Source organism: Halichoerus grypus, chromosome 2 (assembly GCF_964656455.1).
Source record: "Halichoerus grypus chromosome 2, mHalGry1.hap1.1, whole genome shotgun sequence".
NCBI lineage: Eukaryota > Metazoa > Chordata > Mammalia > Carnivora > Phocidae > Halichoerus > Halichoerus grypus.
Window position 1 is genome coordinate 39,514,072 of NC_135713.1, and position 23,071 is coordinate 39,537,142.

Sequence of the window (23,071 nt, forward strand, 5' to 3'; positions counted from 1 at the left end):
CTTGGCTGGAGGTGGGAGCCGATGGGGCAGCCAGCAAGCCCTGGGGGGGCCTGAGGAGGCAGAAGAGAGGGACATGAAGAGGGAAGCTGAAAGGAGGCCATGCAACTTCTTCAACTGAGTTGAAGCCTCTCCCTGGTTAAAATGCCTGAAGCAAATTACAGCGTTTGAGAGGTTTTCTCCCCTGTCCCGTTTTTGCTGGGTCAGAAGTGGCCAGGAAAGTGATTCTCTCTGTAAATCAGAAGGAACTGATACGGTTTAGTGTGACTGCATTTGCTGGTGTGCCTAGTTTAGCTGCCAGTGGGCTCTTGATATGTGCTAATTGGCTACATGACACCAGACCTTTGCTCTCTCATTTTACAAAAACCAAAATGATACCGAAATGCTTCTTAAAAACAGTTTTTACTGATGGAAATAATTTAATGCTATGTAAATAATAGGATGCTTTTGAAAATGGTGCTGGCTTCCTGGATCATAATTAATCTATAAAATGCATTTGAGTCCTTTAAAGTTGTAATAGGAATGAATCCTGTCATATGATTAAATTCCTTAGTTGTAATTATTTTGTATTCTTCGGAAACATGCATGATGTAATCCCTTGGAAATTGAGCACATATGCATTATGAACCAGGACGTCGTTATTTCGTGCTTGGCTGTTTGCAGCCTGAGCATGCTTTAAAACTGAGATGGCTCCCATTGGAAAGATACAAAGACAATGTAAGAAGAGGGGTGGGATTGAATTTAGGACATGAGTTCTGTGGAGCTTGGTGTCGTGATGAGGCAGGGGGCAGAGTGCCTTTCTTTGAGCCTGGGCAATTGCAGCAAGTATAAAAATGAACCTGTTAGGAAGGAATTTTGCATGTGCAGAGTCAACTAACAATGCCAAAGAAGTGCAGGAGATTGTGTTGATAACAGGTCCTAAGGCCAGGTGAAAATGCTGGTTTAATTTTCGTGTTACCGCTCCCACTGTGGATAGGGAGGGACCCTCTTCAGCAAGAGTGGGGCAGAGGCCCTGCAGGGAGTGTTAAATGGAAAGTAGTGGGACTGGCTGGCAGGTAGGGATGGGGGGCTCTTTGTCACGAAGCAGCTGTGGTACTTTGAAAGGCAGGCATGCTCACCACCATAACGCTGCACTGTGGCACTTTGGACAAGGCACTTAGCCTCTTACTTGTAAGATTGCGAGAATTGTACCAGAAACTCTTTCTTCTAAGGCCCTTTCAGCTCTTAAGAAAACAACAGCAACACACACGCGAACTCTGGGAACCAGCTCTACCCTTGTCAGACTCTCAGAATCAGCCCTACTGACTTCTCCAGTGGCTATCTTGTCAGCGCTGGAGTGAGGAGAAGAAAGCCCTCAGGGTTCCTTCTCCTACTTTTGGAACAAAGTGTTAGGGTTATTAGTTCCTCAGTGAACTCTGTTTTGGGGAGAGATTCTAATAATTCGCCCAGCTAATTTAGTAAATTGAGTGGCCAACTGAAAGTTCATTCTTAACCTGTAAGCCTTTTTGGGAGGCGATCTCTCTGGTCCTTTCTGCGGCCTTCCACAGATCCCTGAGGCAGAGGAGCAACTGAAATGTGCTGGACTCAGTCTGGGGTCCTGGGGTGCAGCTGGGTTACTCTTGCCTGTTTGGGAACAGTCATGGGGAATGTTTGAAATCTGTTGCCTCACTTTCAATCATACTTTTTCCTGTACTTCAAGTAGAAGAATGTATTTTCTTGCGTGACTTGGGGAAGCTGCACTGTTTCATGTGTTACCTTCTTACAGGTTTCTCTTCCTCTAAACCAGAAATGTTACCCTTCTCTTGGCTGTTTATTTTATAAAGAAGAGTGCACTCACGCTGCTCTGACTGTTGTCAGTCCCTCTTATTTAATCTCAGAGTTAAATACTTGCCAGCGTTTTCTTTTCATAATAAAATCTTAGTCAGCTCATATATTATTCCAGATGCAACTACCTAATGTCTGCCCATTAGCGCAATAAACAGTTTCATAGTTGTGTACTTATATTCCCATTCTAAAATGCTTTTCCTTCTCATCACACCTATTTTAAATTATCTTTGGTTTTAAAACCGTTGCCCTACCCATGAGTATTGCGGGGGCTCTTGTTTAATCCAGCAGTGACCACTTTGGACCGTCAACTTTCGGGTGTGATTTCTCTGCTGTGTTCTTTCATTTCCTTTTTCTGTTTGGAAGGCAATGTGGCAGGATGATGTTTATGAGAGGAGGGGGCTGGCAGGAGGCAGATTCCTCCTAAATTAGCCATTTAAAACGTAGAGATTTTGAAAACCTTTGCCTGTTTTTGTATTTATTCCATAATAAAAATGTGTGTTGCCTTTGTTCTTTAGATTCTGGGCAACGTTTTTGACTTTTATTTACACTCCTCTTGGATTTGGTAAGAAACAGTGCAGCTGAGAGAATGTTTAAATGATGCTGTCATGCCTTGTTACAGCTCTGCAGCTGGTTACATGGAACCTCTGCTCTTGCTTCTTAGGCAGCTACAAATTAATTTTTAAAGCCATCCTAAAAGTAGCAAGTGTGTAGTGTTGTAACTCTGTCCCAATATTTTTTTTCTCCAGCCTCTCACTCCTTAGAGGCTAAACGGGATTGAAAATTTGGCTATCTCCACCTTTCTTGTGATATTTAAAATTTTAAATATGAAAATGTGTGACATGTAAAAACATGTACAGATAATTCCCAGTTTGAGAATTGTCAAATCAACTCTGGGAACACAGCTGCTTATGACAAAACCCAAATTCTAGTTCTAATGATACTATTTCATTTACATCCAACCAGTATTTGTAATACCATTTCTATTGGAGAACTATGTTCCCATGTTCATCTTGACAGGATGCAGGGTTTAGAAGCACAGTGGGTGGAGAGAGGGTAGAGGGAAGCTTCTGGGAAACTTCAGAAAGTAGTTGTCACACCCCAAGAGTTGAAACACCCTTGCGGTTTGATCAGATGGACAGCTTGAGCTGTTCAAAAGATGTCACTTTTTTTCCGTTTACTCCTAGGCAGTAAACTGGTCAATTAACTTCTATAACTAGCTTACTGAATAATTTGACTTTATCTGTCTCACAAAAAAGAAATCACGCTAAACCCTTCCTATGTGTTAAAATGTATTTGGAAAAGCTAGCTGGAGGGTTGTGAGATGAATATTTAAAACCAAAATGGTTGGGGTGCCTGGGTGGCTCAGTCGTTAAGCGTCTGCCTTCGGCTCAGGTCATGATCCCAGGGTCCTGGGATTGAGCCCCCATCGGGCTCCCTGCTCCGCGGGAAGCCTGCTTTCTCCCTCTCCCACTCCCCCTGCTTGTGTTCCCTCTCTCGCTGTCTCTCTCTCTGTCAAATAAATAAAATCTTTAAAACAAAACAAAACAAAAAACCAAAATGGCTTTCTTCTTAAAGGAAATATTTTTTTAAAAACTTTGTAAAATATTTTACAAAAGATAACATACATATATTTTTTAATTGGCTTAGGATGTTGTCATCATCCTGAGCTTTAACAATCAGCTCATAGAGGGAACTGTCACTTCAACTCAGGATATATTCAGGAACTCTTAATGATTTTTTAAAAAGTATACTGCTGTCAACTTGTTTTGTTGTTAATCATCTTTCTTCTGAAAGCAGATCTGGAGTAAATCAGTTTATCTACATTTCACTTAAAAAGGAGGTTGTTTTAAAAATTGCTCTTAATTCATGGTACAGTCTTACAACTCCTTATACATGGCACTCATTATTCTACCAGAGTTTGTACATTTAAAGTGTGCTGCTCAGTACCTTCATATGCTGTTTTGTATAGGTCCTTAACTGTTTCAGGCATGTAAGTCACCTTAAAAAAAAATTTGAGCTCCCAAAACAGGAACTATGTCTCTTTAAAAAAAAATCTCTTATATCTGCTATCCCCCTGATGCTGTCATCCTGATACATTATGCTAATGGATTTGAATTGCAGTAAGTGGGTTAAACCAAAATTCCAAGTGGAATTGGCCTTTGGGTGCTTACTGTCCTTAATGGTTTGTTCTGTCCTTCCTAGTTTGCAAATAAAGTAATTTTTTTTTTTTTTGCCAGGATGTCCAACTGTATCAGAGCAAACAGAGGCAAAGCCTGTGTATCCCTAAAGGGATTGTGTGTTACTATTTTTGGTTGTAGTTCTTAATTTATATAATCTTTCAATAGGATCTAAGCAGATAGAGAGTGAGAACAAGGGAGAGAAAGACACCTCCTTCCCTCCCATGTACTTTTGGGCTTAGATTTTTCTTTTTTCTTTCTTTTTTTTTTTTTTTTTTTAAAGATTTTATTAATTTTTTGACAGAGAGAGACACAGTGAGAGAGGGAACACAAGCAGGGGGAGTGGGAGAGGGAGAAGCAGGCTTCCCACAGAGCAGGGAGCCCGACGCGGGGCTCGATCCCAGAACCCTGGGATCATGACCTGAGCCGAAGGCAGACGCTTAACGACTGAGCCACCCAGGCGCCCCTGGGCTTAGATTTTTCAAAATCATGAAGTACGTGCTGCTTTTCCAATGTTTTGTTTTGTGGCACCTAAGTGTTGTTACAAAGACAAGAAAATCAGACATCTTATAAATATTAATTTGGTTTACAGGCACAATTAGTGAATTCAGTGAGGTTATTAAGATTCCAGAGGGAAATTTTCAAAACCTATATAGTTCTTTTATATGCTCACAAGGCCTTCAGAATTGCATATCAAAATAGAAGCCAGGGACTTCATAAGGTGAGAAGGGTGGTACAGGGGCCTCAGCCACAGGTACAGGGCATGTGAGGAGGCCCGTGGCCAAAAGGAGGACAAATAGCTGATTTTCAGCTGCCCAGCTTTTATCCCCCAGCACCCTGCTAACCTAGGACCGCCTGGCTGCCGTTTTGCCCATTCAGTCTTCAATTTCTTTTCTGAATATTTCTAAATAGTGTTTGCTTTGAAGTCAATCATGCATTCACATTCCATCTCTGCATCTTACCTGGGTTACCTGGCCAATTTGACACTCAAAGAGGTTGAGTAGCTTCCCCAGTTTTCTTATAAAAATAAGAGTAATGTCTGTTGTAAAATTGCAATAGGGTTAGTGATAGTGATAGTATATGAAAAGTGCCTAAAAAAATATATGTGTGTGTGTGTGTCTGTATATATTATATACAGACACACATACACACACACACATATTTTATACAAGTGTAATTAACATACAGTGTTACATTAGTGTCAGGTGTACAATATAATGATTGAGCAATTCTGTACATTGCTCATCAAGATAAGTGTACTCTTTTAATCCCCTTTATCTGTTTCACCCATACCCTACCCACCTCCCCTCTGGCAAACACCAGTTCGTTCTCTGTATTTAAGAGTCTGTTTTGTTTGTCTCTTTTTTCACTTTGTTTTGTTTCTTAAATTCCACATGTGAGTGAGAGCATATGGTATTTGTGTTCCTCTGGCTGACTTATTTCACTTAGCATTATACATCTTCTTGCTCCATCCATGTTGTTGCAAATGGCAAGATTTCATTAATTTTTATGGCTGAGTAATATTCCAGTCTGTGTGTGTGTGTATGTGTGTGTGTGTGTGTGTATCACACATCTTTTTAATCCATTCTATCAAGGACTTTCAGGTTGCTTCCATATCTTGGCCATTGTAAGTAATGCTGCAATAAACATGGGGGGGGGTATACATATCTTTTCAAATTAATGTTTTCATTTTCTTTTTTTTTTTTTTTTTTAAAGATTTTATTTATTTTATTGAGAGAGAGAGAGCACAAGAGGGGGGAAGCGGCGGGAGAGGGAGAAGCAGACTCCCTGCCGAGCAGGGAGCCCGATGCGGGACTCGATCCCGGGACTCCAGGATCATGACCCGAGCCGAAGGCAGTTGCTTAACCAACTGAGCCACCCAGGCGCCCAATGTTTTCATTTTCTTTGGGCAGATACCCAATGGTGGAATTACTGGATCATGTGGTAATTCTGTTTTTAATTTTTTGAGGAACTATACTGTTTTCCACAGTGGCTGCCAATTTGCATTCCTATAAACAGTGTTGGGGGTTCCCTTTTCTCCACATCCTCACCAATACTTATTATTTCTTGTGTTTTTTATTTAGTCATTGTGACAGGTATAAAGTGATAATTCATTGTGGTTTTAATTTGCATTTCCCCTGATGATGTGTGACGTTGAGCATCTTTTAATGTATCTGTTGGCCATCTGTATGTCTTCTTTGGGAAAATGTCTGTCCAGGTCCTCTGCCCATTTTTTAATTGGATTATTTGGTTTTTTGGTGTTGAGTTGTAGAAGTCCTTTATGTATTTTAGATATTAACCCCTTATCAGAAATATCATTTGCTGGAATATTATGCAGCCATCAAAAAAACCCCTGAAATCTTGCCATTTGCAATGACGTGGATGGAACTAGAGGGTGTTATGCTGCGCGAAATAAGTCAATCAGAGAAAGACAAGTATCATATGATCTCACTGATATGAGGAATTCTTAATCTCAGGAAACTGAGGGTTGCTGGAGTGGTGGGGGTGGGAGGGATGGGGCGGCTGGGTGATAGACATTGGGGAGGGTATGTGCTATGGTGAGTGCTGTGAATTGTGTAAGACTGTTGAATCACAGACCTGTACCCCTGAAACAAATAATACATTATATGTTAAAAAAAAAAAAAAAAAAAAAACGGAAGCTAGTAGGAAGGGAACAATGAGGGGGGGAAATCAGAGGGGGAGAACCATGAGAGACTATGGACTCTGAGAAACAAACTGAGGGTTCTAGAGGGGAGGGGGGTGGGAGGATGGGTTCGCCTGGTGATGGGTATTAAAGAGGGCGTGTATTGAATGGAGCACTGGGTGTTATACGCAAACAATGAATCATGGAACACTACATCAAAAACTAATGATGTAATGTGTGGTGACTAACATAACATAATAAAATAAAATAAAAAAATCATTTGCAAATATCTGATTCAGTAGGTGGGATTTTTGTTGATGGTTTCCTTTGCTGTGCAAAGACTTTTTATTTTGGTGTAGTCCCAGTGGTTTAATTTTGCTTTTGTTTCCCTTATCAGAGAAGACATATCTAGAAAAAGTATCTACCACTGATGTCAAAGAAATTAGTGCCTATGTTCTCTTCTAGGAATTTTACGGTTTCAGGTCTCACATTTAGGTCTTTAATCCATTTTGAGTTTATTTTTGTTCATGGTATAAGAAAGTGGTCCAGTTTCATTGTTTTGCATACAGCTGTCCAGTTTTCCCAGCACTGTTGTCTTCTTCCCATTGTAAATTCGTGCCTCCTTTGTAGTAATTGACCATAAAAATGTGAGTTTATTTCTGGACTCTATTCTGTTCCATTGACCTATGTGTCTATTTTTGTGCCAGTACCATACTGTTTTGATAACTACAGCTTGGTAGTAGTATATCCTGAAATCTGGAATTGTGATACTTCTAGCTTTGTTCTTCTTTTTCCAGACTGCTTGGGCTGTTCAGGGTCTTTCGTGGTTCCATACACATTTTAGCATAGTGTCTAGCATATGCTATTACTGTTTTGGGAAGCTACCATTTACTTATTTATATATGCCTGTTCCCTGCTCACTTCCCACCTCCAGCCTTGTCCTTAGCAGAGTGCCTGGCATGTAGTAGGTCCTCTGAGCATTTTCCCTGGTGATACAATCTCACATATTATCTTGAAGAAAGACATATTTAACTTCGATGCAGAATTATGTACTTTGTGGTTCTGTTTCACTTCATGTCCTGATTGTGTGCCTGTCCTCCCCATGTGCTTTGCCAAGTGGCTTCCTCAAGAAAGAAGCAGGGGGTGGGGTCTTGAATGCTGAAATATTTGAATCTCCTTGCTGTAGCAGTATGCTCTATACACATCAGGTCTTCCATAAACGTTTGTTGAACGAATTAAAATCCTTGCCCCAGAGCCGAACCTTTTGGGGACTTTGCAGGTGGCAACATTTGTGTTATTTACTAAATTCATGTTTGGGAGAAAAATGAGTCTTAAATTCCTGTTGACTCCTTTGGGATGTACACTTAAAAAACTTAAATGACAAAAGTCCTTAGGCCTCAGAGAGATTTAATACTTGCTGTTGTGTCCAAGAGTTTTAAAGATGTATGCCCGTGTGATAAATTGCGAGAACTTAAGACTTAATCACTTTTAAGTTGGTTTTTAGAGAGGCACATCTGTAATTCTGTATACTAGAGGGTCATTTCTAAGAATATGGTGATCTCATTCAGAGTTGGATGAGCTGCAGCTTAGTTGACGTTCACCCAGCTCCAGGCCAGGCTTCAGAAGCCCTGTCTGTGGGACTCTATTCTCCAGGCTCTAGTAACTGGGACGAGTAATACTTGCAGCATGCTGCAGAGATGCATCACGGACATTCAGGGTAGGACGCCACATGTTCTCACTGTTTGCCCAGTGCGCTTGGGCGCCTGGGAGTGGAATCATGATAAAATAGTCAAATCACCTGAGTCTTTTCTCTTAACTTCCCGTTTCCTCTCTGTCTTTCTGTCTCTCTCTTTGCCATTTTAAACATGTATTTCATAATTGCATATTCTCAGTCATCTTTTTGAAAATTTTTTCCTTTATTTCTGTCTCATATGCTTTCCTGGTCTTTTCGACTTTAATTTTTGTATATAAATTGTGAGACTGGTACAAATATACGAAAGATAAATTCGCTATAAAAATTTATTTCTTTCTCTTTTTGGGGGGAGGGTTCTTTCTCTTTAGTAGAAATGACAAGCAGGCAGATGTTATGGCTTCACTAGTCCTGCCGGCAATGGCAGATGGGTGACAAGTGCCCACTTTCAGAGGGATGGCTTCCTGGTGGGATTGGTCAGGGTTCTACTTGAAACCATGTTAATGCAAATGATTTCTGTCTACCGAGGAGACCCCGCATCTCTGCTGTGGGGTCAAGTGGAAGTCTCTACTGCTTCTCACTTAAAGACCTCATTTAGAATAAAGAAATGCAAATGTACATACATAATCACTAAAGGTATATATAACACTTTTAATTTCTCAGGTCTTTGAGCTATGCCAAAAAACGCCCCCCCCCCCAAAAAAAGGCATGCTGTTTACCCCCTAAGGGTTTTATGCAATGCTAGGTTTAACTCTGTATTATTTAGGAGATTTGAAGAAATTTAGAAATAGGGCTTTTCCCCTTGTGTATTTCACCATTAGCTAAAACTGAACATTTCTGAACCAGAATTCCTCAGCTTTCCCACCTCCTCCTAAACGGGTTCCTTCTTTTCTCCCCTTTAGTATCACCATGTTGAAGACTGCCCAGCCAGGTGTCCTGGACATTTCTCTCTCACCTTTCGTCTTGGGTTAGTAGAGTAAGTGCTAGATGGAGTCAGGAAATCTGAATTCTTGAGCTGGCCATGTTTAAGTGATTTGAGCTTTATCATCATTCATTTCTAAGAACCCATGAAGATCCTTTGTTTCCTACCCTTAAACATCCTTAGCTCTCTGTCTTCATGTGATGATGCTTTTGGGGGAAGGTCTGCCCTCATGTGGCACCTGCCAGAGTGACCATCCCTTTCCTTCCCCCTTGCACACACCCTCTGGTGACATTTCTTGACAAGAGGCTATGGCCCCTCTGGCTTCATTCCCAGGTCATCACTAGAGCAGACTCAAAACTCCTTGATCCTTACAGCCCCTCAAGAAATTCTTACTTCACAGGGCCTCAGTGCTCCAGGTGTGAGTCTCCTGGTGGCACATGGAATCACCCCTTCTTCATTGGCCAACCCCATTGAGGGTGGCCTCCCATTGTAGACTGCCATCATTTCCAAGGCCCCTCCGTGACATAGCATGATTTTTTGAAACACAAAGTTGGCACTAACATGTTTCAGGATCTAGTTCTAGAATCTTCAACAAGAATTCTTCGGGGAGACTTTCTGTGGAAGTAGATATGCACCTTCTTTGGGGTAATGTGTTTATAGATAACTTTCTTATTATAGGTGTGTGTCATGGTGTCATACGCTTTCTCTTAAGTAAAAATCGCAGTTTCTTGGTTTGTATTTTTAGAGACAGCTCCTTGCAGTTTATGATCTATTCCATATAGTCTCTCTACTTGGAGGAGATGAAACATACTGTAGATAGTTGGTCACTTGGCAAGTGCTGGTTTTGAGAAGTGAAATCGCAGCAGTGGAGGGGTTTTCAGAAACCCTATCAGATTCCTTTGTTTTCTAATAACAGTCATTTAAGTTCCCTTTAAGTTCCAAAGGGCTTTAAATAGCTTAGGCAAGTATTTATAATGCTCAAGAGTCTGTTTACTATGTAGCTTTGCCAGTGGGATACATGTGTATATGTATTTAATTAATTTTTTTTTAACTACAGGAGCTCTTACCAAAGTAAAGGAGAGTAGGCGACACGTGGAAGAAGGGAAGATGGAGCTGCAAAAGGCTGATGGCATTCAAGATCGCTGTAACACTATTTCTTTTGCCACTTTGGCTGAAATTCACCACTTCCATCAAATTCGAGTAAGAGACTTTAAATCACAGATGCAGCATTTCTTACAACAGCAAATAATATTTTTCCAAAAAGTGACACAGAAGTTGGAAGAAGCTCTTCACAAATATGATAGTGTTTAATGACTGGTCATTGGGTTGTGGACTTTTTTCAGTTCAAGGATATTTCTACAGCAGAATAAAAACTGCTATCAAAGAGCTATTGCCAACTATCAGTGGTGGTACAAGGATGGTTTTGTGTTCAACTGAAGCTCGGCTGAATATATAATTATGTAGGAAAGAAACAGTTAATATGGTTATATAATAGAAACAGTACCACACATTGTAACTAAATTATACTATGTATGCCTACACTACCATTGTAACTTTTGGAATAATGATTATACTATTTGCCTTATTGCTTTTTGAAGTATGGGTATTTTAGTGCATACTTTGTAGACCTCAAAACCCATGAAGGGTCTCAAAGAAGCTGGCTGGATAAAAGCCTGCTGTGGATGCCTTTTTACTCTCATAGATTGGGATTACCTAAATTCAACCTGTTCTCTGTTTACAAACTCCAACTAGAGCAGCTATGCGACTTTGTGCCTTTAAACTCTTGGTTTTTCATTTCTCCACCTCCCTCCCTTTTTTTTTAAGTAACCACAACTTTTCTGATCGAAAGAGTGAAAGGCTAGTGCATATAATGACAAACCTGTTGGTAACCTCATACTGGCGCTGGGGGCAGGCTGGGCGGATCAGCTGTCATCGGTTTTCACGGCAAGTTTTGTCCCCTGATACGCGCTGGTGAGCACAGCGGAGGGAGGCCTGATGCTCATCTTTGAACATGAAGTCTGTTAGGGAAGAAAATGGTGCCACTCTATTCCCTTAGATGCCGTAGTAACATAGCCTCTTCAATCAAGTGTCCTGGAGACTTGGCGTGGAGGTTGAAATGAGCATGTCTTGTAACACAGAGAAGGAGGAGTCTAATCGGTTGGGGACACAAGCACAGAATCAGTGATGACACACACTTGGTTTTAATTCTTAGGAGGGCTTGCTTTCTTTTTTTTTTTTTAGCTTGAAGATTTTAATATTCAGTTTTTTCTTTTTTAATGGATCTACACTGTTAACTGATTGAGACTCCACTGTGATTCACTCGTTTACTTAATCAAAAACTTTTCAGGGATGTCTGTAAAATTCAGTGTTATACGTGATTGAAAGTAGTGTTGGTTGATCTAAAGAGGGACCAGAAATAATTTCTACTATTCCAAATGCTGAAGGAAAAAAAAAAATTGTTTTTTTTTTTTAAAATATTGATAAGCCCCCAGGACATTTAACTTTAAAAGTTATTTTAAATATATTCTTTTATTATTATAAGGGAAATATGAATGGCTGATAAATACCAAAAAGATTCAAAAGCAGCTTAATTTAAAAAGCACAAAGAGATTCTGGCTTCAGATGCCAAAATCTCAATGTTTTTACAGTTGCTGAGCTATAAATAATGTGATTCTTGAGTTTACAGATTTAAAAATTGTCACTGAAAGGTTAAAGTATCTACTGTTTTTATGAAGTCAGACTTATGCTGCCTGAGAAGTCCCTGGATATTGAAATGGTAACACGGAAGTAAAGAGGTCAATTTGAAATATTGGTGAGTCACATTGATTAAAAAAGAAAGGGTCAATTTGCAGACAGTCAAAAAAGAAACGGTTATTGAAATAATTACTCAATAGCACATTTACTCTAAAAAATCATCTCATATGGGTTGAATTTTTATCAGACTATCGTAATTTTGATCAAAATTTTATACCTTAGGTAACCTAGAGCCAGATTTAACATCATGTGGCTTTGTCTCTACTCCAGATACATGGGATTGTAACCAAATACATTGTTCTCTCAAAAGTAACTTCCTCTTGTTGATTGCAAAATACAGTTCTATAAACAAGACCCATATATATATATATATATATATATATATATATATATATATATATATATGTGTGTGTGTTAACTTTATTGCAGAAGTTTGGAGATTATAATTATAGCATTTAATTTAAGTTTGAGTCTGTATCGGACAGATAAGCACTATGCTTTTCAAATGATTTGAAAATCATTCTTATTTGCCTCTTTATTTTGATGGTGGTTTGATTTTTTTTTTTTTTTTCTCTTAAGTAAAATCACTAAAGTTGTGCAGTGGTAGCATGGAAATTATCTGAGGTGTCTTTACGATTGTGCTTTAGCCAGGGTGGACATAGCTTAAATTATAAAAACTAAAGATTAAAGTACAGGAGGTATAAGTTCATGCTGCCTACTTAGAAGAGAACTTTTGTTCTTCATAACTACATAACATTATAATGCCACTGATTCATAAGGGGTTTAAATGAATTCTGTGGGGGTAGGACACCAGAATTACTAGTGTTCATTTTCATCTAGGATCTTTATTTCTCTAACGTTCTTGGTCCTATTAAAACATTTCAGTATACAAAAATACTGCAATGTTAATACCCAAGAGAAAAGCCATCATAATGTGTATGCTGGTCATTATGATCAGTGTGGTACAGTTTTTTTAAAATAAACTATCATGCCCTTCATGCCATTATTTGTCTTTATTTCTGTAATTTGTAATTTTGATATGTGATGTATTTATAACATGAGGGCGTCCACTTGAGCCTGGTTTTGCTATTTTCATTACAAACGGACTTGATGTGCTGTAATAATTGTCATGCAGTGAGACTGGGTCTGCAGCCATGCATTACAACCCCATGACGCTCAGGCTGTTGTATCTATAGGCACGATTTAAACCCAGAACAAGGGAACACATTTGAAAGTGCAGCAGAGTCCGTGCATGTTGGTTTGCATAGAGTAGTAATTGGGAATAGAGTAGTTTCCTGGGCTTCACTGATATAGTTGTCCTACATGTATTCGTAACAACACAGCAGAGTCTTAAATGCCAGGTTTTAATTGTCTTACGTTTTGCTGCTGTTTTCATAATTAAGGACTTGAAAAATGTTTCAGTCTGTCAAATCAAGTATGTGAAATTTATGTATCGACCTTTAAATGTCATTCTTTGCCAAGTTTGTTGCTATAGGCGTTTTTTTTTTTTCCATTTATGTCTTCATTTCCTCAGAATCAAATACCATGTCTGATACCTTTAAATCAATAAGCATTATCCAATTTTCTCATTTGCAGTCTTATCTTTGGCTAACAGAATTAGTAAAATAGGGTATTAATTATTTATAGACTAAAATGTTGAACATTGTTTTATTTCATTCAAATGTTATGATTAGTGCAGATCAGTCATGTTTATCTTTTAAAAGAATAAACAAAGGTTGCTTTATTTCTCAGCTTCAGTGGAATATGATAATTATTTTTTTTCTCCAGTAGTCAAGGAGGCGTTTATTTAATGTGAAAGACTTATATAAAAAAATAGAAGAGTGTGTTCACTGTCCTACGCTTCCTTCTGCAGTTGCCATAGACATTGTTCATGAAATGAGCTAGTTTGACTAAGCCTTTCAGGTAGTCCCACTGAGTATCTGCTTATGTTAGTATCTTCCATAACTATTAGGCATATAGCAGTAAACTGTGAGTGAGATGTTTTGAAATAATAGCTACTGTGAGTCTAGCACCTGACACATAATAGGTACTTGAGTACAGTACTTCACACCACCTCTCTTGCGGTCTGTCACTGTTGGTTGCCAGAAATTGGACAGCTCAAACCATCCTCATTCAAGATATAAAGGATCACGGATGGGTACAGGGACCTGGTGAATCCCACATGAGGCCAAAGTCCCATCTGGAACTAAGCTTGCCTTCTATGTGGGGCTTTGTAATCTCTGTCAGCTTCTTTTCTTTATGAATCTGTTTTATTCTTTTTTCCTTTTTTTACATCCTGTGGCTTGGCTTTCTCAGCATCTTCCAGTATGTCTAAATGGCCCAGACATCTTTTGGTTCACAGGGTTCCTTAGGCCAGTGGGGGGACACCTGACCCAAGCTGGACAAATCAGCTGTGGGTTGGGGGTGGGGTGGGTATGAGATGGAGAGGTTCTCTTAAAGGGTATGTGAGGGGAAGAAAGGAAATGGTTGGAACCTCTTAAAATGGGCTTCATGCGGTAGTTCTCACAATAAACCTAGAGATTCTATCTCCTGTTCATAGATGAATTAAAAGGATCAGAGATATCTAGTATCTTTTGCCCAAGATTACACAAACTGAGTGACAGAGCTCAGAGTCAATGGGGATTTGGCTCAAATCTGTGCTAATTTAAACCAGATTACATTGGATGCCATTTCCCTGCTTCTCAGAAACCCCAGCCCATTTCCCAGGTCCCCACTGCTAGATCGATAGGTATTCTGTTCTGCTTTGTGCACTGGGCATGAAGGTGGTGCAAAGGGAAGCTCTGAAAGTCCCCTCTCTGCATTCATTTCTGTTGGAGAAGAGAGTCTCTGGTCCTGTCACTGTGTCCCCAGCGATTTATGTGCTGCTCTGATCTGTCTCAATGGGGGAAGCAGGCAAGGTGTGACATTTCCATAGCGATATGAAGGGAGAGGGGAGAAGAACCAAAACCCAGTGGTTTCCCCTTCTCTCCAACTGCCACCTCCATGCAAATGTAAACGGGTTTCAGTTGCCGTCAGAATGGCCCTGGCAGAACCACAGGAACTAATGTCAAGTTGAATATTGAATTCCAGTTGGTCAGGGTCACAGTTAGTCATGGCAAGTTCCACTTGGTCACAGGAGGAAGCAACAGAACTCCTCACGTAGTAAGCTCTGGGAAGTGAAGCGGACTTCTGGGCAGAGTACAGAGGATGCTCTGCTAGGGCTCTAGGCCAGGAACCTGGAGAAACGAGCTGGGCATCTGAGCATCTGCCTCCATGCCAGGCCTCTGGGCTAGGGCGAGGTTAATCTGGGATTGGGTCACAGCTAAAGCCTTTCTAGGGATCACTGGTTCCTCCCACTTGGCTCTGTTCCCAGGATGTCCCAATCCCATCATTCCTGTGGCAGAGATGGAGCTGCAATACTGCTATAGTGGCCTGTCTGGTTTGAAGAACGGTTTCACTTCCTTGGGTGAACTTGTACCAGAAGTCTGCCTAGGACAGGGCCAGTTGTCCCTGTGAAGCCACCTTCAGAGCGACTTAGAAACATGTGATATTCTGTTGCTGTGAGTCCCATCGGCCTATCTGGACATGCTTTCTAACTTGAAAGGGGCCAGATGCATCAGACCTTATTTTAGTAGTGGTTTAAATTTTCAGTCGCTCCAGGAAATGGCTCCAGCTAATAACTGCTGAGTTGTTGGACTTGTCTGCAAGCACAGTGGGGAAGCTGACCCAGCATTACAGTGAGAAAGGCAGTGTGCTGGAACTAGGGGTCACAGCCTCACTTCTCTACTGAGTGACCTCGGACAACTCACCAACCTGCCTTTGAGCCTCCATTTCCTCAATGGTAGGACAGGCCTACTTAGATTTTATTGAATTATTGAGAGTATTGGATTAACCAGAAAGTTAAGTCCTCAATCATTTTGCAGTACTCCCTTTATAAATAACATAGGAAGTGATAAAAAAAAAATTCCAGAAGTAGGCACTTAATAATAAATGATAGCCACATTCCCAAACACTGTGTGACGTTGAGCTAGTCACTTAATCTCTCTGAGACAGTTTTCTGTCTGCATCGGGATATAGTATCCCCTTCACAGAAATATTGTGAGAACTGAATAACAAATCAAAAGCCCTGAGCCCAAAGCATGGCAGGACTAAGAACAATAAAGATCCTCTTGATTATGTGAGAAGGGAAGGGGTAAGATGAAGGATTTAAGGGGCGCCTGGGTGGCTCAGTCGTTAAGCGTCTGCCTTCCGCTCAGGTCATGATCCCAGGGTCCTGGGATCGAGCCCCGTATCGGGCTCCCTGCTCAGCAGGGAGCCTGCTTCTCCTTCTCCCTCTGTCTACCACTCTGCCTACTTGTGCTCTCTCTCTGTCAAATAAATAAATAAAATCTTTACAAAAAAAAAAAGATGAAGGATTTAAGCCGTAAGAACTTCGTATCAGCTGTGCTGTGGAAAATTAAAGAATCCACACTTGGGGCCTGGTCAGGCAGGAGATCCTCCTTTTGGCATGGCTCTTTCACCTACCTGCTTTGTCTAGCTCTCCCCCAGTCCAGCCCTGTCCCAGGTCCAGACCCCTCTCCAGGTTCCTGCTCCCAGAACCCTGCACAGCATCCTCGCATATTCCATCTGGAAGCCTCGTTCATCACTTCCCAGACTCATCAAATTCCTCCTGTTGGGCTTGGGAGGAGCTCAGCTCTTCAGAGAGAACCCCTTTCCAATAAGGCTCCCCACTTGGTCTAAAAGAGCTAACTACCAGTATATTTAGAAGGTGGCACTGCAGCTCTTACCAGAAATATCTACAGCAGACAGCTCAGAATTCTGTTTCTGTTCACCAGATTAATGATGATTGTATTGATGTGTGCTGCTTTCACACCTTAAAAATAGGTACTTGAAGCCTAAGACTAAGAGGGGCACTATGCTCAGTGTTTAGTATCTTGGCCCTGATGTCATGCCAATTGCAGATATTACTAAATGACGTTTAAGGCATTCACTCTGAGAAGTTGAACTTAATGCCTCTGAGTGGCTTTTGAAGTAACTATGCCCTGAAACAAATCAAATATTGGTGTATATCAAGTTTGGTTAGACAACTTGGTTCTTCTTTTGTTCAACCTAGTAGTTTTAGAAAATGCAGTTTTCGGTTTTGATTCATAATGGTTCCCTTGAGGAGAAAAACCTTGAAAAAAAATCGGAGAACAGGTAAGGATTTAGCAAATTAGGTTCAGCTTAGAACTGACGATGTTTCAGTGTATCTGTTGGTATTTCACATCTAGTTTTGATCATTTTTTTCATCACCTTGCCCATTTATGAACTCCCTTGTGAGCCAATTGGACTAGCAGGTGCCAGCTACATATTTGGTACAAGGCTGCAACTGGGGAATACCATCAACTCTCTGAGCCTGTGTTCTTTATCTGAACCAAAGTACTTACAGGGAAGGTGAAACCTGTAATCCCAGAGAAAGGGCTTTCTTGAAAAATGTTGCTTTTTAATGGCTCCTATTCTGGAATCCACGGAAAGAAAATTTGACTTTTTAGGTACTCATGCTGACAGGTGATTTCATGATAAATTGCACAGTTATCTGAAGGATTAAAAACTATAGGTGTCAGTCGTTTAAAAAAAAAAGAAAGCTCTTTATATAGCATTATGGAATTTTCCCAAGGGAAAAAAAAAGGGCAGAACTATTTTATATGCTATACTTTAAGTAAAAGAGAAAATAAAAATAAATATATTTCCTCATATATTGGTAGGTTATTTCTGTCAGTAGACCATGACAGTTGGTAACAAGGTAACATTGTTTGCTTTGGGGTCTGGGAACTGGGTGGCTGGGGGACAGGGGTGGGAGGAAGATCTTTATTGTATACTTTTGTATCTTTTGAATTTGAATGTATTTTCCATTTAAAAAATAAAAATAAAATTAAAGATAACTAAAGATAAATTTTAAAATTTAAACTACCAGGGGAAAAAAAATGTTGTAAGAAGGAGGGTGGACTCTAGCTGTGTACCAACCCCTCTGAGACCTGGAAGCCCCCTGTACAAGCATAGAAGGAACAATCTTGTACGGACAATGGACTCACAATAATGACCGAGTCAGTCCTCATTATGTTACTCCTTGTTGAAATACCGTAGCATTAGGACGTGTGCTGTTCAGAAGAACATTTAAAGTGGGCTGTAAAGAGAGATGACCAAACCATAGTCTGTTGTTCTCTGTGGTAACCGCTCTTCTTCCTCCCTGTCCTGTGAAGCCTTCCACATGCTCCAGTCCCGGTGTCTCAACCTTTGCCTACACTTTGGTGATGGCATTTAGCAGCTAAGTACCCGCAGATCCTGGGCTGACATCTACTTCTTATTCCTACCGCTTAGACATGGAGCGTTCATCATGCTCTAGATTGGATACTATGACCTGCCATCACCTACATGATTTGATCTACAGAACTCTTCTGCAAAACCATATTACAAACAAGAAAACACTCCTCAGTGGTCACTCAGCCAGAGAGAGGCCACGCTGGGATTTGAACCGAGGTCACCTGACTCCACAGCGTGTTATCAACCACCCCACCACCTATGTGAGAATGCAGGGCGAGGTGCTGGAGCCGATGAGGAGGTGGTGTGGTAGTCTCCTTGAGGACAAGCCCTGTCCCTGACTTACTCCCCCTTGGGGGATGCTAGGCACTGGCGGTGAAGACAGGAGAGCTGTGGTTTGGAGAACAGAAGATCTTCGTGACTCACCAGGTTTTTGAATAACACGGAACTTCATCTTCTGAAAGGAACGAAATGCCAGGATGCTAGCCCTCTGCGTCCGCACTAGCAGCACAAGCGGTGGGGATGCTCAGGCGGGCGGTTTTCCACAGACAGACCTCTGTTGTGCTTGCAGGGGACGGAGGAGGCGGCCGCAGGCGGAGACAGCGGCCGGGCCGAGCCACAGTGCCGGCTTTGTTCCGCGGCGGGCCTGCCGGATTCAGATCTGTGCCCCGGTGATGGCGACCCGGGACAGCACCTCACGCCCCACCCAGCCATTTGGGAACGGCTTCTGTGGACTGTCAGATGCCCGGGTGACTGCTGTCTGCTCTCCCGACACACAACGGGCCGAGTTTGAAGGAGAAGCGCAAGCCGAGCTCCGGGAGTCACGAGGAAGGCTGGCCTCCGAGCGGGTGGCCGGGGCCTCTCGCGGTCAAGACCGGGACCGGGAACTCACCGCCATCAGAGCTGTTTGCCGTCTGAAGCCCCAAGTGACATGAACAAGTAATAAATCGCCATGCTGGTTCTGACTCCTTCATTACAGGAACTTTGAATGGGACCAGGCTACATGTCTTCTGACCAGCATATTTTCTCCTGCTTTACCTCGTGGGAGACCAAATCATCATCGAAAGGTTGCTATGGAAAAGGTAGTTACCCGCCATCACTCACATTTGAGTCATTCAGAAAGCTGGGGGAAGCCACTGCACAGCAGAGACCCCTAGACACTTGGGCTGATTGATTTGTCGACAAGTATTTACTGAATTCCTAATTTCCAGGCATTGGTCTAGGCACTAGGAACACAGCAGTGAACAAAACCAGCCCACATCCCTGCCCTCATGAATTTATATTCCAATGGGAAGAGATATAATATTCAAATTAGTGAAATATATACTATATAGGTGGTGATAAGGGATATGGGGAAAAGTAAAGTGGGGAAGGGGGGTATGAGTATAGTGAGGGGTGGAAGAACTTGTTATTTTAAGTAAAGTGGCCAGGATGGGCCTCCAACCTGAAGTAAAGACCTGAAGGACTCAAATGTTGAGCCATGTGACTACCCAAGGGAAGAACATTCTAGAACACTAATAGCAAGTGCAAAGGCCCTGAGGCAGGAGAGCTTACCTGGCATGTTAGAAGCCCATCAGGGAGGTAGGATGGGATGGGAGTGGGAATGAGGTGTGGGGGGTAGAGGGTAGACGTGGCGGTGGTGGAGGCCTGAGCAGGAAGAGATGCCTCCCAGAGGTGGGGGGATCCAGTCATAGAAGGCCATATATAGGCTGTTGTGAGGACTTTGGCTTTTTCTCTGAGTTGGGGAGCCCTGGAGGGTTTGGGCAGAAAAAAAAGCATGATTTACCTCATGTTGTGACAGGGTCACTTTGGTTGATCAATGGGGGTAGCAAAGGCAGAAACAGGGAGACGAGCTAGGAGACTTCCTGATAATCCAGGTGTGATGCGGGCCCACACTAAGGTGGAAGCTTAGGATAGTCAGGTTGAGTTCCTTGACCAGGGCACTGTGTCCCCAGTGTGGAGCTTAGCAAGCCCAAGAACAGTGTCTTCCTTTGTTTTCTATGCTTCCATGGCTGAGGATTGTCCCTTTGATGGATAACTTATTACTTCATAGTTAAATGATCTATCTTGCTCTGATTCAAGAGCTATTTGTTCTCCTTAGAGTGACTCTTCTGATCTATTAAATATTGATTTTATAACTCAGCTCTCAGAGAATACTCTTAAGTTCTTAGGGGCCACCTCATCACTGCCCCCAGATATAGAAGCCTGACTAGAGAGGTCTGACACAGAAAATTGACTTCCAGGGTTCTGGGGACACATACCCGTATTTCAGCAGTAGATTGGCCGTCCTGTTACGGCCTGAGAATCTTTTCTTTCTCTTAGTGTGGTTCTGTCTGCCTGGTTGCCATGGTGGCTCTCTCTGACCAGTGCTGAGATCTCCAACATAGGGGTTGAGGGCCCAGCAGGTGTCTCTCCATCCACCCTGGGGACCTCATAACTGCCAGCTCAGGATGCTGCCACATGACATTTGCAAACTGAATGGGCGAACTTTAGCAGACCGTTCACAATTCCTTTGGATTCCTTCCCTCTTAATGTGCAAACATCTATCTGGTCTATTGCTCTTGGTGGTTGGGCCTTCATTGTGCCCTGTGTTCTGCCTCTGGCCAGGCTGCCTGTGCTGTGCCCCGCAGTCTGTCCTCAGTGAGACTTTTTATTGAAACTTCCTTTTGCTCCCATTTGTTGATCTATTTTTTTTTTTAAACCATTGTTCGTCTTTTAACAAATATCTGCAAATGAGTTAATAAAACTTTAGAGGATTCCTCTGCCAGGCTCTCCTACTTGCAGGTATGGTATTTTTCAGCCCTGGCTTTACATTAGCATCAGCTGAGGAACTTTCAAAACTATGAAGATGCCTGGACCACACTCTAAACCAACTGAATCAGAATCTAGAGAGTGGGACACAGGCTTCAGGATGTTTTAAAAGCCTCCCCCGCCCACCCCACCCGATGATTCTGATGCACAACTTTGCTTTCTTTCTTAAAGGCAGTATAAACAGGGCCTAGCACCGGCAGGCTGTTGAGGCTGCTCGTTCTCTAAGGCGCTCAAAGGTTTTCTCTCAAAGGTTCTCTGTTGTCTCGGTGAGGTTTTATGGAGAGTCAGAGAGAATCAGTGAAGGGATTGAAAGAAGAAAACGTTCATTATATAAAGTCAAATGTCTGTTCCATTACCAGAACACATGGCCTGCAATGAACGATGAATTAATATAATTTTAGTCTGTAATCCATTTGAAAAGCACAATTTTATTTCATTGTATTTTGTATAAAGAGCAGTGATCTGTTAAATATAAATGATTAAAATATGCCACGAAATGTTTTCCATTCTTCAGTGCATCGAGGTTTTAAAGAATCGGAAGTGATTCCAGCCCACCTGGGGCAGAGGGGCTCCTCTGGGGAGCGGCCTGGGCCTGGAGGAATGAGCATGGGGCAGCGACTCCCACGAGCCAGGTCTTCCTTTTCTGGCCCTGAGACTCTGGGCAGATCCCTTCATCCTCTCCTGCAGGGAAGGTTTCATGATTCTATAATGAAGGTGTGGAAACAGGTTCCGAGAACGTAAAACAGCTAATTCTGTAGGCATCTTTGTGTAGCATTTTTGAGTTGACTGGTTTTCTCCTGTGCCACCCCACCCACACACCACACTGGACACCATGCCAGCCTTTTGCAAGCTGCTTCCTCCGCCAGTAAGGCCTTCCAAGTCGTCTTTGTCTGGCTGAATCCCACTCCTCCTTTGGGGCTGGGTTCAGGCTTTTCCTCCTCCTGGCCGCTCTCCCTGTCCCGCCCTCCTACCCTGACTTAGTGAGGTACCCCTCCCCGTGCTCCCGGCGCGCCCATGCTTTCCTCTGCCTTGGCCTCTGCTGCATTTCATGGAATTCTCGTGCCTGCTTCTCCTTCTCTACTGAGCCAGCTTCTTTTCTCTGTACCTCCTCCTGGTTAGCACATTGCTTGGCATATTTATAGATTTATTTTAAGAAAGAAAGAAGACTGGGTGACCCAAAGGTACTACCGTCTCCGTGTTGTTATATTTGCGATGCATTTACAAGCAGGACAATTTATGAACTGGACTATCTTTGCTATATTTTCCCTCTCTTTTATTTTAAATCGACTGGCAAGCTCTTGCCAAAAGTAGAGAGAGAGGTTACCTCCAAAAGCTCTCTCTTTGGTGAAAGTCTAAAATCTTCTACATCCGTGGTGATGACACAATGTTTTATCAGGCTTTTATTGATGGACTTTAGGTTGCTTACAGATTTTGTCACAAATGATGCTGCTCTGAACATCTGCGGTCATTGTGTCAGTTTCCTATCGTTGCTGTAACAAATTATGGTGAACCTGGTGGCTTAAAACAACACAAATTTATAACCTTCCTGTTCTGGAGGTCAGAAATCCAAAACAGATTTCATTGAGCTAAAATCAAGGTGTTGACAGGCTCTGGAGGCTCTTGGGGCGGATCCTTTTTCTTGCCTCTTTTAGCTTCAAAAGGCAGCTACATCCCTTGGCTTCTGGCTCCCTTCCACCTTAACACCCGGCAAATGTTGGTTGAGTCTTTTCACACTAACATGGAATCACTCCTCCACTGACTCTTCTGCCTTCCTCATCCACATTTAAATGACCCTCAGGGTTACATTGGGCCCACCTGGTATAATCCAGCAGCATCTTATATTAAGGTCAGCTGATTAGAAGCCTTAATTCTGTCTGCAATCTTTTTTTTTTTTTTTTAAGATTTTATTTATTTATTTGACAGAGAGAAAGGCAGCGAGAGAGGGAACACAA

At 41.9% G+C, this 23,071-nt stretch overlaps 1 protein-coding gene across 3 annotated transcripts in view; it reads left to right on the plus strand.

Annotated features, from left to right (window-relative positions):
* Window positions 1-23,071, plus strand: part of SNX18 (sorting nexin 18) — a 99,760-nt gene that overhangs the window by 16,972 nt on the left and 59,717 nt on the right. The window contains exons 2-3 of one of the 3 annotated variants that reach the window (XM_036120644.2): window positions 10,315-10,457; window positions 18,251-21,620. The exons of 1 other annotated variant lie outside the window; for it this stretch is intronic. In XM_036120644.2, coding sequence (XP_035976537.1) covers window positions 10,315-10,457; window positions 18,251-18,319 — 212 coding nt within the window. In that variant the 3' untranslated portion in view covers window positions 18,320-21,620. Of the gene's footprint in view, window positions 1-10,314; window positions 13,763-18,250; window positions 21,621-23,071 lie in introns of those variants that run through there. One more of the 3 variants, XM_078066709.1, reaches the window with a different exon arrangement.